General features: G+C 43.2%; 1 protein-coding gene across 1 annotated transcript; it reads left to right on the top strand.

Annotated features, from left to right (window-relative positions):
* The first annotated feature begins 13001 nt into the window (after positions 1-13001).
* Positions 13002-15498, top strand: LOC124798352 (adenine phosphoribosyltransferase). The gene is made up of 4 exons (XM_047261714.1): positions 13002-13697; positions 13794-14031; positions 14348-14426; positions 15110-15498. The coding sequence occupies exons 1-4, from the start codon at positions 13606-13608 to the stop codon at positions 15244-15246; spliced, it is 546 nt and encodes a 181-aa protein (XP_047117670.1). The 5' UTR covers positions 13002-13605; the 3' UTR covers positions 15247-15498.
* Positions 15499-15744: the final 246 nt, after the last annotated feature.

Raw genomic sequence — 15744 nt, 5'->3', positions numbered from 1 at the left:
AATTTCTTTGTCGTGAAGAAAACTTTCTTTAAGCATTAAGGATTGACAGTGTGTGTGCATTAGTATATCCGCAAACATTTGTGCTGGGATTTTTGAAATGCATAAATGGTGTTGGAATTTTCTGTTTCAGGATACTCAATCTGTGAAGTATTTTTTAACATACAAAGTCTCACAAGATCATCGAGGGCTCCTTTCTTCTTGCATCAGATCTAGGTTTCATTGGAACATTAATCCTATGACATTACAGTTCCAGTCTGCTCTGAGAACAATGGTGCTCAAGGACAGTATTACTGCAGGTGGCAAGAGTGATGTACATGACATGGAGAACATGAGCTCCTCCAGTGCTCATGAAGTCATGTGCCATAAGCAGCAAAGTGATTAGATCACTGATGATAGTAAATATACTAGTTACTTTGAGGCTCTTGATTCAACAGTACTCAGTGAATGTCATGAGAATATTATTTATTATGTATCAGGAAATGTTGTGAGAAATATTATGCTAATGTTAAGATATGCTGAGTGAAAAGAACTTATTACTGCTCCCTCCATGTGCCAAACTCCTGTGGCAAATCCAGCTTCCTTTGCTATGTAGGTTGACAAAGGGGTTTGCTTAACCCATCTGAATCAGTGTTTAAAATAGTGCAGCATACAGAAAAACGCTTTTGTTCTGCTCTAGTGAGATATACTTTAAACTCAAATCATGTTTATGAGAGGATTATTAATTCTGTTTTTTGTTTCTTTGGTGAACAAGTCAATGTACTTGGTAAAGCATATATGCTAGTTCTGCCATTGATTGTGAAGACACGTGCGAGTTATGGTTAATATGATGTATTTCCACTGTGTACCTTCAGATGAGACTAAAGGTATGCATAAGAGGTAGCAACAGCTGATGCACAGGGTAACTATTCTCACTTCAGGCAGAGGCTGGGGAAGCTAATTACATTTGCCAATGTATGAAATGTGAATAAACACTGAATGAAGCAAAACAAGAAATAAAAATCTAATGTTTACTTGTTACTAATTTGGCCACCACTTTCCTTTCTCAAAATTTTTGCCTGTAAATTGTTAACATAACAGACTGTAAGGAGGTTCATATTAACATTAAAAAAATTTTCCTTGTTGGCAGCCATAATTAGCAACAAAGCTATGTTTTTAGCAGTTTTGTTGCCAAATGAAGTGTACAGAACTTTTCTCGTTATGTGTACAGAGAGATACACTTTTACATCAAATGTGCTATTGTGTCAAATTTCGCCACATGTGTTGTGAGGTAACTATAAGAAGAAATTTTTCATGTCCATGTTTTGGTCATTTTGTATTGCTGTATAGTTTTGTCATTGTGTGTGAAAAGTGAAACCAAACAATCTGTTGCACAGAGGTAAAGATTTTTGAGAAGCATAATTTGTCAGCAGCAGTATGTACAGTACATATCTAACCAGCAGAATAATTGTGAAATTGATCTTGCAAGGAAGGGTTAGAAGCTACAAGGCAGTAGCTAACACTGAACTATAAACAAAACACATACAATGTACATAATTTTTTTTCCTAAGCAACATTTGACACGTTCCCCCAGTTTAACATGATGACTTTGACGTCACAGCTTTGCTTTGTGTAGTAGTTTCTCCAGTTTAGTACACTGGGTAACACTTGTTTGAGGTTAGAATAAGAGGAGATGGCACTACTTATGCTGAGCAGCCGTCGATTGAAGGCAGGGTATCATCTTATTGAGCCCAGGAAGTGAGTTTCTCGGTTAAATACTGTGTGACACTTGCCGTCTTAGCACTGGTACGTTTAATAGCCAGTCATTTCTGAGTATGTATTTTGATAAAGCATTAGTGCAATACAGTATGAATACACACTCGACACCAAGTGTTATAGACACAACAATATAGAGATGGTGGCGTCACTTTCATGGCTTAAGGGCACCTACCTCTTAGCTGGGTTCACACACACAACGGAAGTGTCGCCACAGCTAGTGGCATACTCCTGTTGCATTGCAATTACGTGTGTGAACTCCCAGTTTTTAGTGTCGCTACTTAAGAGACTTAACTTTCCTTATGCCACAAAAAGATCAGCTTGGTTGTATTGTGTTGCGCCCCTTTCCTACCTCCACTGCTCCCTGGTGGTGGTATTTCGAAACACAAGCAATCTGTCACAGTTATCGTGGAGATATTGCCGCTATATTCCATTAGATCTCAGTATCTTTTCATTTTATTACAAAAAAAAGTGAAAGCAATGTTCGACAAGCACACTTTCACAGCTTCTGGAACTAGAAGAAAAGCAACCTATGTTTGATTTTCTGCATTAGTGTGTGTGACATTTTCGTGTCTGAATGTTATTTCTTTTAGAAATGTGTGATTCCCCTGATTTATCCCTGAGTGAAATCTATTTTCGGATCCAACATTTGGGTTTCGTCTTCCTTGTATTTAACTCTTGACACAGTTGTAAGGCAATAATCTGCACTACAACATTCATACCCATCCATATGATTTCAATTGATGCTGTATTACAGGCTGTGCAACTACATAGAATTTGTGGCCACCACAATATTGACCATATATACCGTCGATTCGACAGGCGCCATATTTGTTTTTGCATATTTAGCTATTTTGTATTATAGCTTGCAATATGCAATGACGCACTGCAAATGTACCACAGACACGTTACCCATATATTAAGTGTCAGTTAATAATGCATTAACAGTGTAAGCTTTCATGAGGTGGTGTGGCCACCGAGACTACCAGAGTTGTCATATGAATAGGCTGTAGCATAATGGATAACACGGTGGGTTATGGAGGCCAAGGATGTGTATTCACATCCCTCAGCATGCTAACAATTTATTTTTTTAAATAGTCTTCACGGTTTTGCTGCTGAGAGAGCTTGAAGAGTCACATTTTTTATCTTGTTAGTGTTGTTAACACATTCTGTGCCTTTCCTACGAATATAATACCAGTATTTCTGCAATGTTCTGTATTATTTTACAGTTCCATCTGATTAGGGAACAAAATATGAAATAGAATATTTTGCTGTTTATTTGCGAACAGGTGGTTATTTCCGAGTGTGTTCTTAGGCAGAAACCTAACAGGACGGACTAAATTGCTGCAAATGAAAAGAGGATCAGTAATGTTCATACTCTTCCTTGTCACACACATTTTGCTGTGTAGTTCAGAGTGCGTGGTTACGCAGGAACCTAAGAGGACAGCGTAAACCTCTGCAAGTGAAAGGAGCAGCAATAAATTTCCCATGCTTCTTTCCGAAAAATATTTGGCTCTTTTATTTCCGAATGTTTAGCTACTTCTACATGTATGGTTAGACAGTAACCTAAGACGATTGTTGAAACTATTTAAATGGCTGTGAGTAAAACGATGAGCAATGATAGTCATATTCTTTCTTCTCACAAATATTTCGTGGGTAACAATCATCCTCCAAGTTCTCCTTCAAACCAATGGCACTTCTGATTGATGTATTTCTGCCGATAAGGACACATGTGAGCTGTTAAACCATCAGTACACTGGACGAGGCAGCTAATGTTGACGTGCATGGTGATGGGATATCCGACGTCACGAGAGACAGCTCCGTCGACACACAGCACAAGCTGAGTGATGCAATTTTGCCATCTCGGTGCAAACCATACAGTTCGTTCATAAAAATGGACGTCTGTAGAATTCATATAATACCTCTATAAAAACGAACATTTGCTTTCCTCGCATTATGCTAGTCATTTTTTTTCTGTGTGGTATACACAAATAAAAATTTAATATTTCATGAAAGTGTTACAGGACAAAAATGGAAGATCCATTCCATTCAGGAAAGAAGTCAGCTTATATAAGTTCACCAAATCAAACACACTCACTCCTGACAGAGAATGCACTTATGCTTTCATAACATCAAATATTACAGAAATTATTTCTATTCTTTTCATATGAGACACCCACAACAGTTTAGAAAATACTAAGTTGGGGAAAAAAATTGGAAGTAGCAGGACAATAAACCCTCACTCATTCAAAAGCCTGCATAATGACGCTGTCCTTCAACTGACGACACTATGCTGTGAGTCACCCACAATTTGTTTCTTTTTCTTTACTTTCGTCTCCGAAATGTTGACAATTATATTATAAATCGCAATAAGAACGATACTTTTCTTGAATCTTAAATGGATCATTCCCTTAAAACGGCTTACTTTCATTACACGTGAGTTATAACGCCATAGTACTAAGTACGAAAATCTGGTGCTTAGAACAGGATACATGTAACGTATAACTATAAACCCATTGCATAAGGGGTTCTGCCGAGCACGACAGATACAGTATGGCGTCATGCTTTCCGCATGTTACGTAGCCATGCGAAAGCGGCCCACGTCAAACGCTACGGGAAGTCGATAGCAATGCCTGCTGTCGTCGATATTGAGCGTCAAAATGACGTCACGTTTGCTACGGGTTTTGCACTAACACTGGTACAGTTGGCCAAAAAACGAAACATGCGAAATGTACAGAAGTGTCACGAGGGTACAACTTATATACGTGGAATGAGGCTGGAGTCTCCTTAGTCACAAAGACCTCCAAGCTCCGCATCACAGTAAAGACAATTTGAAAACTGCTGTGACCGGTCATGATAACTTTCCCCTCGAACGAACCCATTACTGTGACCAGTCCACACTGCTTTTGGCGTCATGGTCCACTGGAACTGGGAGAACTTCTCAACTGATCATGACTGGCTATGACTTCTACTCAAACGAATCCAATCTCGTCGCCTATGGATCATACAGTATTACAGTCCGTTGCAACCACGCTAATGCGTATTCTCCCAGTTTCCGTGGTTTGTGACTGGGTGAAAGCTGCTCGAGTTGCGGCCAATGGGCGGTTGCAGCCATTTTTGACTGATCTGAGGAAGTTATACTGTCTACAAAGCCTTTAATAAGCGCTCGCTGAGTGGCAGTCAAGGGTTGAGCTTGCTCCTCTGACTCGCGCACTGTCAGTCATAGGCCCCCGCTTGTACGGGTGACACACCAGGGGAATCCACGGCTTTGCTTTTATTAAAGCATCGGCGGGACCCAGTCAAGGTCTGCAGTAAGGTCTTACGGCGGGCAGGATATTTTTGGAGACGCCCGACAGCAGAATTGTCGTGTTTCCTCTTTCAACTGCGGGATGTCGAGCTCCAGTGGTGCTTTGGGGTCGAAGCGGTCAACCGCTGTCGACAAAAAGCGCGTCTTGTTGTTGCCGCGGGCCGCGTCGTCAGCTGCCGCAGAGCTAGGCTCTGCCCCCCCCCCAAGGTTAGGGAAAATGTGGGCCAGGACCTGGGAGCCGGCCGCGGAACCGCAGAGAAGGTTTCCGCCGCCGCCCATCAGACCTCCGCGTCCACAAATACAGTAGGGCCAGCAATGCAGCCGGGATACCTAACGGTGTCAACGAAGGCTGTAACTGGCACCCCCCTGGCAGCAGCCCCACCTTCCGCCCCGGACATGGCAAGAAACACAGAAAAAAACGCAGTCATACACAGTACGCCGACAACAAAATATATTGTCAGTACTTGCAATCCTGCCCCTCCTAACCTCGTCCTATCTCCGCTCCTGCTTGCCCACGCCACCGGCACACTTCCCGAATTTCTCACGTCCATGAAGAATGGCAAGCAGATGCCCCGTCTGCCGACAAAAATCCTCCCCAAACCCAGCCCCTCGTCTCAGTCTTCCACCCGCTCCAAATACCTTAAATCCCCCCCACTCAAGTCCACCACATCCAACCAGCGGCGTGCAAGGAAGGACAAGAAGGAGAAGCACTCCAAGGGGAAGAAAATATCCACCACCCCCACCCCAACCGCTTCCACACCCTCTGAGGAGCCAGCGCCCCCGACAGCACCTGTCGTCGCACTGGGAGGGGACCAGGAAACACCGGTACTGGAAGGGAACCACGTAACCGGGCAGGATGCGGATGGTTTCGTGCTGGCGAAGAAAACGTTTCGCCAGCCGAAGCTTCCGCCGGCCCGGGGAGTGGAACCCACCCTGAACAGATTCCAGGCGGTTGCTGATGAGCCAGAGGCATCAGAAAACACAACACAAACGCAGAACCAAGTCGCCCACCACCTCCCCCCGATTGTAGCAGAGTTCGCACAAAGCTACGAAGAGCTTTTCGAGCTGCTGAAGGCAGAAATCGGGGGAGGCAGTTTCCAGGCAAAACCTGCTGGTGGAGACAAAATCAAAATCACACTGCACACACTCGAGAACTACACAACAGTCAAAACACTTTTCACAAATAAAAACATACCACACTACACGTTCCCCACAACAAAAACAAGGAACAGAAACATCGTGATACGAGACCTCCCAAGACGAGTGTCCCCCCAGGCAATCAAAACAGATTTGACTGCCCAGGGGTACGTCGTCAAGGGGGTCCAACAGATGGGCAACATAAACAGTAAGTGGCCACTATACCAGGCCACACTCCCGGACATCCCCCAGAACAAAAGGGAGATAAAGATGGTTCTGGCAGTGCCTGTCACCACTGAACCGCTGCGCCGTAAGAACAAGACGGTGCAGTGCTTCAGGTGTCAGGGCCTTAACCACATCGCCGCCTACTGCACCATGCCAGTAAGGTGCAGGAAGTGCGCCGAGGCCCACGACACGAGAACATGCACACTTCACCACACGGACCCACAAATAAGGTGCGCGCTGTGTGGCAAAAACCACACGGCGGGATACCAAGGTTGTGAGGTCCACAAACGACACACACAACAGGCAAAGGGCGCAAAGGCCGCCCCCCACACACACAAACAAAACACCATAAACCCACCAAGACACACAAGAAAACAAACCATGGCAACACACACGGACAAGGCCTGGGTAAAACCAAGGCCGGACACACCGAGGGCGACTTATGCGGAAGTGGTTTCTCCACCGAGGAACCATGAAAGCGTAGCCCAACCATCACAACACCAGACACTATCACGAGAACAACACCGGGAAACACACAGCAACAACGACCAGGTCCACCATGACGGAGGAAGGCCCAGGGAACCCCACACACACTCTCCCCCCATGGATCAGTTGTTAGGCGTAATGGTGCAGACCATGAACCTCGTCATGGAAATGATGAAGGAATTCAGGGAAGCCCAGAAGCAGAACACACAGATCCTCGTCGCCCTTCAGGCAACAGTCCAGCAGTCGCTCCCCTCTGCGACTTCCTCAGTAGTATCAACACCCCATCATGAATAGACGACCAAATATTCAAGGCCTGACAATGTGCGTCTTTAACGCAGACGGCATTGTTAATCAAGAGGTCGAGTTCCGAGAACTCATGAAGGAGTTCTCCATCGACATATGCATGATGGGGGAAACCCACCTGAAACCGGGAGTAAAAGCGACAGTTCCCAACTACATTAGCTACCGTAAAGACAGGCCAACCCAAGGCGGAGGAGTGGCCATATATGTAAAAAGGGGGATCCCCCACCACCAGGTATTCTTACCAGCTACCAACAAAATCGAAGCAGTGGCGGTGGAAGTAACCACTGCCACTGGACCCCTAAGAATTGTTGCAGTCTACCGACCCCCACATGACCAGATAGATGAGGGAGACATAGCTGCTCTAGGGCAAATTGAAGGCAAACTCATAATAGGGGGAGACTTCAATGCCAAACATCCTGATTGGAATTCTAGAGTAACCTCCAGAGCAGGCGCCAAACTGCAACAACTAGCGCGCGCCCACCACTTCGAAACGTGGGGTCCAGTCGAGCCCACACATTTTCCGAAAAACGGAAGCAGGCCCGATGTGTTAGACATAGCTCTCACCAGGAGGATCGCAGGGTTCGTGACCGCAAGGACAATCAACAGAATGTCCTCCGACCACAACCCAGTGATTCTGGAGGTCGATGTGGGAGAATGGGTAGCACTCCCACGGTACCAGACGTCGTACAAACGAACAGACTGGGAGCGATACCAAGAAACTGTCGCCTCTGATATCGCTCGCGCTCCGCCACCCACTGCTGAAACAGTAGAACAAGCGCTACAAGACCTAACAGGCACCATCTTGCAGGCAGCGGAAGAAGCCACCCCTCCACAAAGGGAGGGCCCACCGCCGCAAATACAGCTCCCAGAACACTTGCTAGCTCAAATTCGACACAAGAACAGAGTGGCAAAAGAGTGGAAGATCACCAGAAATCAGGCCACCAGGAGGCTGCTCAATCGTCTACAGAGAGAGCTGAAGGTAGCGCTCAATGAGCACAGAAACCAGCAATGGCAAAACCGCCTCACATCTCTCAAAGTAGACGATCACACACTATGGCAAGCAACCAAACAGTTTACAAAACGACGCGCTAGGATGCCGCCACTGCATGGCGAGTGGGGACTGGTCTACAGCCATGCTGGAAAGGCCAACGCCCTCGCCGACTCCTTTGAGAAGCAGTTCCAAGCGGCAGAACCCCAGGATGAAGAACATGAAGAGGTAGTCGGTCGTCAACTGGCCGTCTTCCTCAATGCTGAGGAGGACCCAGAGGACGAACCCATACTTTTTGCCCCCGAGGACGTGGCAAGAGTAATCAGGTCCCTCCCTACAAAAAAGGCGCCAGGGCACGACAGTGTCACAAACCAGTTAGTCAAAAAACTCCCACCCACAGCGATCACACACCTCGCGAACGTCCTCAACGAGATTACTCGTTCCTGTGTTTTCCCAGCTTGCTGGAAACATGTGGAAGTGGTCGCGATACACAAACCAGGGAAAGACCCTCTATTCTCGCAGCACTACAGGCCGATTAGCCTCTTGCCAACACTCAGCAAGATCTATGAGCGCCTCCTGCTAAGACCCATACAAGAACACATTACCAGAGAGCAAATTCTGCCGGATTTCCAATTTGGGTTCCGGCAGAACCACTCTGCCCCACAGCAGGTCATGAGAATGGTTGAAGCAGCCACAGAGGGCTTCAACCACAGAGGCTACTGCGGGATAGTGCTACTAGACGTAGCCAAAGCCTTTGATTCAGTATGGCATAGAGGGCTACTCTACAAGTTGTACACACAAGGGTTTCCCGGGAGCATAGTTCAGCTCATTAAGAGCTATCTCACGAATAGGACTTTCTCCGTCAAAGTAGAAACTGCCACCTCCACCAGAAGGCGTATTCGTGCCGGGGTGCCACAGGGATCGGTCCTGGGGCCCGTATTGTACAGTTTGTACACTGCGGATACTCCGACGGCCCCCCTGGTGCACACTGCACAGTACGCTGACGACACAGCCTTCTACACGAGAAATGCGAACAAGGACCTGGTTATCCGTAGGCTACAAAAGGTTTTAGATGACACAGAAACTTGGGCCCGTCGCTGGCATCACGATCAACTCCGAGAAGACGCAGGCAATGCTGATTACCCGCAGGCTCGGAAGGCGCGAACCTCCTCAACGTCCCCCCCTCCAGCTTCACCTAAATGGAATCCAACTCCCCTGGCGCAGAACCGCCAAGTACCTTGGCGTAACCTTGGACTCTCGTCTTACGTGGAAACCCCACATAGACGAGGTCCACAGGAAGGTCTGCGCCAGAATGTCCATTCTATACCCTATCCTGAACACAAACAGCTCCCTTCCCTGCCCAGTAGCAGTAAATGTTTATCAGGCCCTGATCCGGCCAGTAATGGAGTATGCGTGCCCTGTCTGGGGATACGCGGCAAAGCAGCACCTGGACAAACTCCAGAGGATGCAGAACCGCGCCCTCAGAAGGGCACTGCACCTACCTCTTGGATTCCCCACAGACGACTTGCACGCCGCAGCCGAAATCCCACTCCTGAGAGAGCGTTTCCAGGATCTGGCAAGGGCCTTCTATGAGGGTTCTTCCAGATCCGAAAACGCGCTCATCCACTCCCTAGGTCGGTATGACATGTCCCGCGATAAGCATAAGCGCCCTATGACGATCTTCGACGACTAAGTCGAAGAGAAAATCCCAAAACCCAATCCCCAATCCAGTTCCTTCCCATATAACACCAATCTTTTCGCCTACCTCAGGCAAGTACTAGACTCACTCACAACAAACATCACAAGTCACAGATACCAAAAACTATAGAAAAATCACACACACACGTTCACAGGGGAGTAAAAGCCGAAAGGCTACAAACTCCCCCACACACACTTCCCCAAAGAGGGGAAAGTAAAAGATGTGAGCAGCAGCAGCAGTTAATAAGCATCCTCCAAAGAGATCAACGCGCATGTGCAGGGCTTATTGTGTATGGTCTCGTAACATTCTCGTTGAAGATAAGAAGTTATAGGTTCCTGTTAGCCTTCTAAAGGAACTGTATATCTCAAATTTTTGATAATTTGAAACATCCTAGTGCAATTTTATTCCCTTGAGGAGTTTTTCTGTAGAAATGTCGTGTCAAAAGCGAAAGTATCTACTGAACTTCAACGTCACTTCCAAAATGAATAAATTTTTCTCTTCCATACAAGAACCGATCACAAGAGCCGATAATTGGCGGCCTCATACTATACTTATTGCTATAAATGACATGCGCATATTAAGTTGGCTCACTTTAGAGGGGATGTGGCATAGGTAGAAATAAACATGCTACGCTGTTACACATGTATTAATGAAATTAAGCTGCACACCAGATTCTTAACCAGTGGACATATTGCGGGCACTCCCTACCAACAAAACCAACGATTATTTTTCTTCAGATTAGATAATTTTCAGCATTTGTAATGTTTGGGCATTTAGTGTCTCGTTGTTTATTAACATTGGTACTAATTATCTGCGATGTATTATCAATCGGCAACAAAATATGTATTACCGAAATCAAAGAGGCAAGTTGATCAAATTTTTTCTTCATATGCATAAAAGGCCGGTATTACACTATCAAATTTCTTTGTCCAATATCTTTGTCAAAGATATTTGATAGTGTAATAGGGACTTTGTCAAATGTCGTCCAATATTTGATCATATCTAGGGCCTCGTTGTATATTTGATCAAAGAAACCGCTTGTCTTCTGTTCACTGCAATGTGACATGTTACCACATGGAGCGCTAGCATCGCTGCAGCGTTCTTTCGTCTGTAGTGTTTTTATAACCATTGCCGGTAAATACAATTGGTGTCTGCCGACAACTACAAAATTAATAGAGATGTCTGAAGCTGATGAGGCGCTTTACAACGTGAGGCACCCTGAATACAAAAATAGATTAAGAAGATTGGAGACCTGACCTGACCTAACCTAACCTAACATAACCCTCTCCTGTAGAAAGGAATCGGAGTGTTACAGTGAGCCTGTCTTCTGAAGATGTAGCAGTTCTTAAGTGAATATTGTGCTTTGTGATATGAGGATACACGTCATTGAGCACATACAGAAATGTATGCTCATCCATTCTTAAGTAATTGATGTACGACTTGACGTCTTCCACTGTAAGCTCACGTAACAAGTTTTGTTGAATGCTTTTATCGTGTCGTCGTAAAACCCATGGCTTCACCCAGATTACATTAGTTTTTCGTTCCATAGATCCGTGCTGAGGAGGTCCTCGTGGATGTGGAACATGTCGATTTTTTTAAAAGCTGAAATAACAATACTAATAGTATGAATAAATACAATACATCATTTGTTTCTATTAAAAATTTCGCCAATGGAGTAGAAGGAGTTGGCCAGTAGTAAGTCTTTCAGGCTCCTTTTAAACTGATCTTTATTTCTAACTAAATTTTTTATGTTTCCTGGTAAATTATTGAAGATGAGTGTTCCTGAGTAGTGGACCCCTTTTTGAACTAAAGTAAGTGCTTTGAAGTCCTTGTGCAGATCATTTTTGTTCCTGGTATTGTATGTATGAACTGAGTTGTTTGTTGGAAAAAGAGATATATTATTTACGACAAATTTCATTAAGAAGTAAATATACTGAGAGGCAGTAGTTAGTATACCCAGTTCTTTGAAGAGGTTTCTGCAGGACGTCCGTGAATTTACTCCACAAATAATATGTATTACACGCGTTTGGACTCTGAAAACTTTTGTTTGACTTCAAGATTTACCCCGAAATATTATCCCATATGACATTATGGAATGAAAGTAGGCAAAGTATGCAAGCTTTTTCATTTTTATGTTGCCTATGTCTGCTAACACTCGAATGGCAAATACAGATTTGTTAAGGCCTTTCTGCAGTTCTGTGGTGTGCTCCTCCCAACTGAATTTATTATCAAGTTGTAATCCCAGGACTTTTAAGACTGTTAACCTTGTATGTATGGTTCCATTTTTTCCCCCACTTCTTTTCCGCATGTGCACACAATGCAATTGGAGTACGTATAACTGCTGTAACAAGTTGTTGTCAGCCATCTTGAACTTTGACGAAAAATTTGATGACAGTGTAATACCCCTTCTAGCGCTACGTCAAAGATCTTTGTCAAATATATTGGACGGAATATTGGATCACATCTTTGATCAAATCTTTGACAAAGAAATTTGATAGTGTAATACCAGCCGAATGAAAGTTTCTGCTTCCGACTTGTGGTCGGCACTTCTTGGACAACCATTGATACAAAATGTTAAATGAAGACGTTCGTAAATATTCCTGACACCACTTTGCTAATAACGATCCTGTTTTCTTTGACATATTTAGATTTCCTCATACTCAATGTTTTTGGGAAGCCTGCAACTGTCATTCATTCTTTAAATACAGCAGTGAAACACTGTGCTACTTGCGTATGTTTTCACGCTTCGCACGAGGCATTTCGAGAATTTTTGATCGCCATGATCAAATATTTACATTACTATTTGTGTGTTTTTTTGTGTCTGCCTGTCTTCCGCTGCTGCCGTCTTTTTGTGGTGTGCCTTCTCCATTATGCAGAAAATAAGACGCACATACAAACCATCACCTACAATGTTCGTGATATTTCACAAAGGGCGTGTGCTCGTGCTTTCCTGTACAATGTAGCAGGCACAATAAGGTACCTTAACCTCAAAAAAGACGACACAAAACAGTTGAAAAGAGGCACAACGCGCATACAAACAGGCCACAAAATACTTACTTAACTATTTTAACCTGAAAATGAGAATAAATTCTGGAAATGCGTATTGTCAAGCATGAAAAAAATACTTCACTGGTGCACTGTTTCATTTAAAACCAGAAACATTTGCGCGACGCGAAGACAATAGTGGAATAAACTGGCGCTAAAGGTTGTCAGACAACGAAACACGCGAAATATGCGTTCGAGTACACCCTTAGGGTTCAGATGGTCGAAACTATCACGTAGTTGCGCAACCGCAGTAGAAACAGTTTGAAAACGGTTGCGATAGCTTTACTCGAATGAACCTAGAGACGCACAGTTCACATATAAATGCAAGGACATATTTGAAAACCTTCTTATTGGTCCAATAAGTAACATATTCTGAAAATGGAATGGCAGTGACTATTTTTCTAAACCTGAGTCTTCGTTAATTCCTAATCAAATGTTTATTCGTCCAATTGATCTTTGGTAGTAATAACTCAGGTACAGCTATCGCCTGTTATGGAACAAGACGACGCGGTATTTTTGAGTGTTGTGTTGGTATACTACGAGTAGTAGGTATGACGTCACTCAGGGCCGTGTGGTTGTCAAGAATTTCCTTAAAGATTAGTTTTTTTGCATCTCTTTTCCTCATATGTAGCAACACAGTCGCGTCAGTAAGATTTATGAAACATGGAGGAACAGAGACTGACCAAACTGAAAGAATTGGTGAAGACCAATATTGCATCGTATCCCAATTTTCCGAAGCCGGGAATATTATTCAGGTAATTATCATTTTTATAATTTAGTGAATCATCAGTTTTCCATAGGTATTTGATTTGGCAGATTAAAATACCCACGTGTTCTCTTCTTTGTTTTAGAGACATTTTTTCTGTATTGAAGAACCCAGAAGCGTTCCACGCGCTACAGGAGTTGCTGTCAAGCCGCTTATCAAATTTAAATCCCAAACCTGATGTAATAACAGCTTTAGAGTCAAGAGGTTTCTTGTTTGGTCCAGGATTAGCTCTTCAATTGAAACTTCCGTTTGTGCCAATTCGTAAAAGAGGGAAACTACCCGGAAAATTGCACAGTGTGACTTATTCATTAGAATATGGGAATGTAAGTAACTTCATTTTCAATCTACGTTACAGACCACTTACATAAGCAATGCATTCGGTAAACAGAAGGTTATCATTCTCCAATGTACGTTAAACTGGAATATGTAATTTCTTTGTTCAGACGAATCTTGATAACTTTCATTTGTGTGAAGCATTGTGTCCCTCTACTTCATTCTATAGGATATAAGCCTCCACCCATGTGCCATTTTTGTACTCATAGTGAATTTTATCACATTAATGTTTACATTGGATCACTAGTTTCATTGCCTGACATCACTAAGATTTATCTACAAATTGGTTAACTCTACATATTGCAGGACACAATTGAAATACAGGAGAGCAGCATTGGAAAAGGGCAGAATGTTGTAATTATTGATGATCTACTGGCTACTGGAGGTTAGTAATGAAATAAATGGTCAGGAGGAATGTCCGTTAAGAGTTGTCAGCTTTGACCATTTATGTAATGTTGATGGCCGCTATGATGTCACTGTTTGGTTCATATATTTACTGTTCTGTTAGTTGGTGAAGCAAATGAATGTGAAAACAAAACAATGTGGTTGTGGTAACAGACTGATCTTTAGCTTAGCCCAAGATCTAGGTTAGTTTGGAAGGTGACAGTTTGGTTATTAGTCAAACTTAAAAAAACCTTGTTGTGGTGATAGACTGATCTCTGCATTAGACCATTGCAAAAATTCACAGGGCGTGAATCTGTTGGGGTGATGACATGCACGAGACTGCCAAGTTTTGTGCATTGCCCTCGGAAATGGAAGTGAGAGGTGATCTAATCATTGAGTATCAAATGGCCCAATTGATTCCACTGTGACTGGATAATTTTAACTATAGGAGTCCAATTTTTATCCAGCTGAAAGCTGTTGTCACGATTTATAATCTTATCGGCTAGTAGCATTTCCACCAGTTCTGTAATTACTGAATCCCCAAAACTGTCATCATTTTGTTTACAGCATTTGTCGCTGGTCGAAGCTGACGACTCTTATCGAATATTCCTATTTATCCAAAATAATAATCTATAATCACCATATATAAAATTGATTTAGTAACTCAAATTGTCTCATTTCCAGGTACTCTTGGAGCAGCTTGTTCACTTATTGAGAAGTGTGGTGCAAATGTACTGGAGTGCATTGTTGTGATCGAACTTCTAGATTTGAAAGGGAGAGATGGCATACATCATCCTATACATTCCTTAATACAGTTTTAGGCAAATAATATTTTACATTCCATGGCAGCACTTATATTTACATTCCATATACATGGAAGAAGTAATAAGTCCTTAATACATACCAAAAATGTTCAACAGAAGGCTGTGATGTTTTGAAATTGTCGTGCTCATTCTATGTTGTATTATTTGATGCAAAACCTCAACTGTTGAATTAAATCCTTCAGTATTAAACTTTGTTTTGAAAACATTTATAACTTGGTGCAAATTAAAATATTTATCTAGCAAGAGTAATTTTGTTACAAAATGCATATGTGCCTACCAATATTAGTAATATTGTGAGATTGATATTTTATCACAATTGGAAGTAATATTTTTTATAAGATGACTGGAGAGCAAATCACATTTTTTATTAGTTGTTATAGCTGTAGTTGGAGAGTGAATTGTTGTACAGTGTTCCTGAATACACCAACAACAACTTAAATAGCATATGCCCCTTTCTGCCCATGAAAGATGTCCTTCACTTTATACCAGGACATG

The sequence above is a fragment of the Schistocerca piceifrons genome, chromosome 5 (assembly GCF_021461385.2).
Source record: "Schistocerca piceifrons isolate TAMUIC-IGC-003096 chromosome 5, iqSchPice1.1, whole genome shotgun sequence".
Lineage (NCBI taxonomy): Eukaryota > Metazoa > Arthropoda > Insecta > Orthoptera > Acrididae > Schistocerca > Schistocerca piceifrons.
This window is presented reverse-complemented; position numbering and strand designations above follow the sequence as displayed.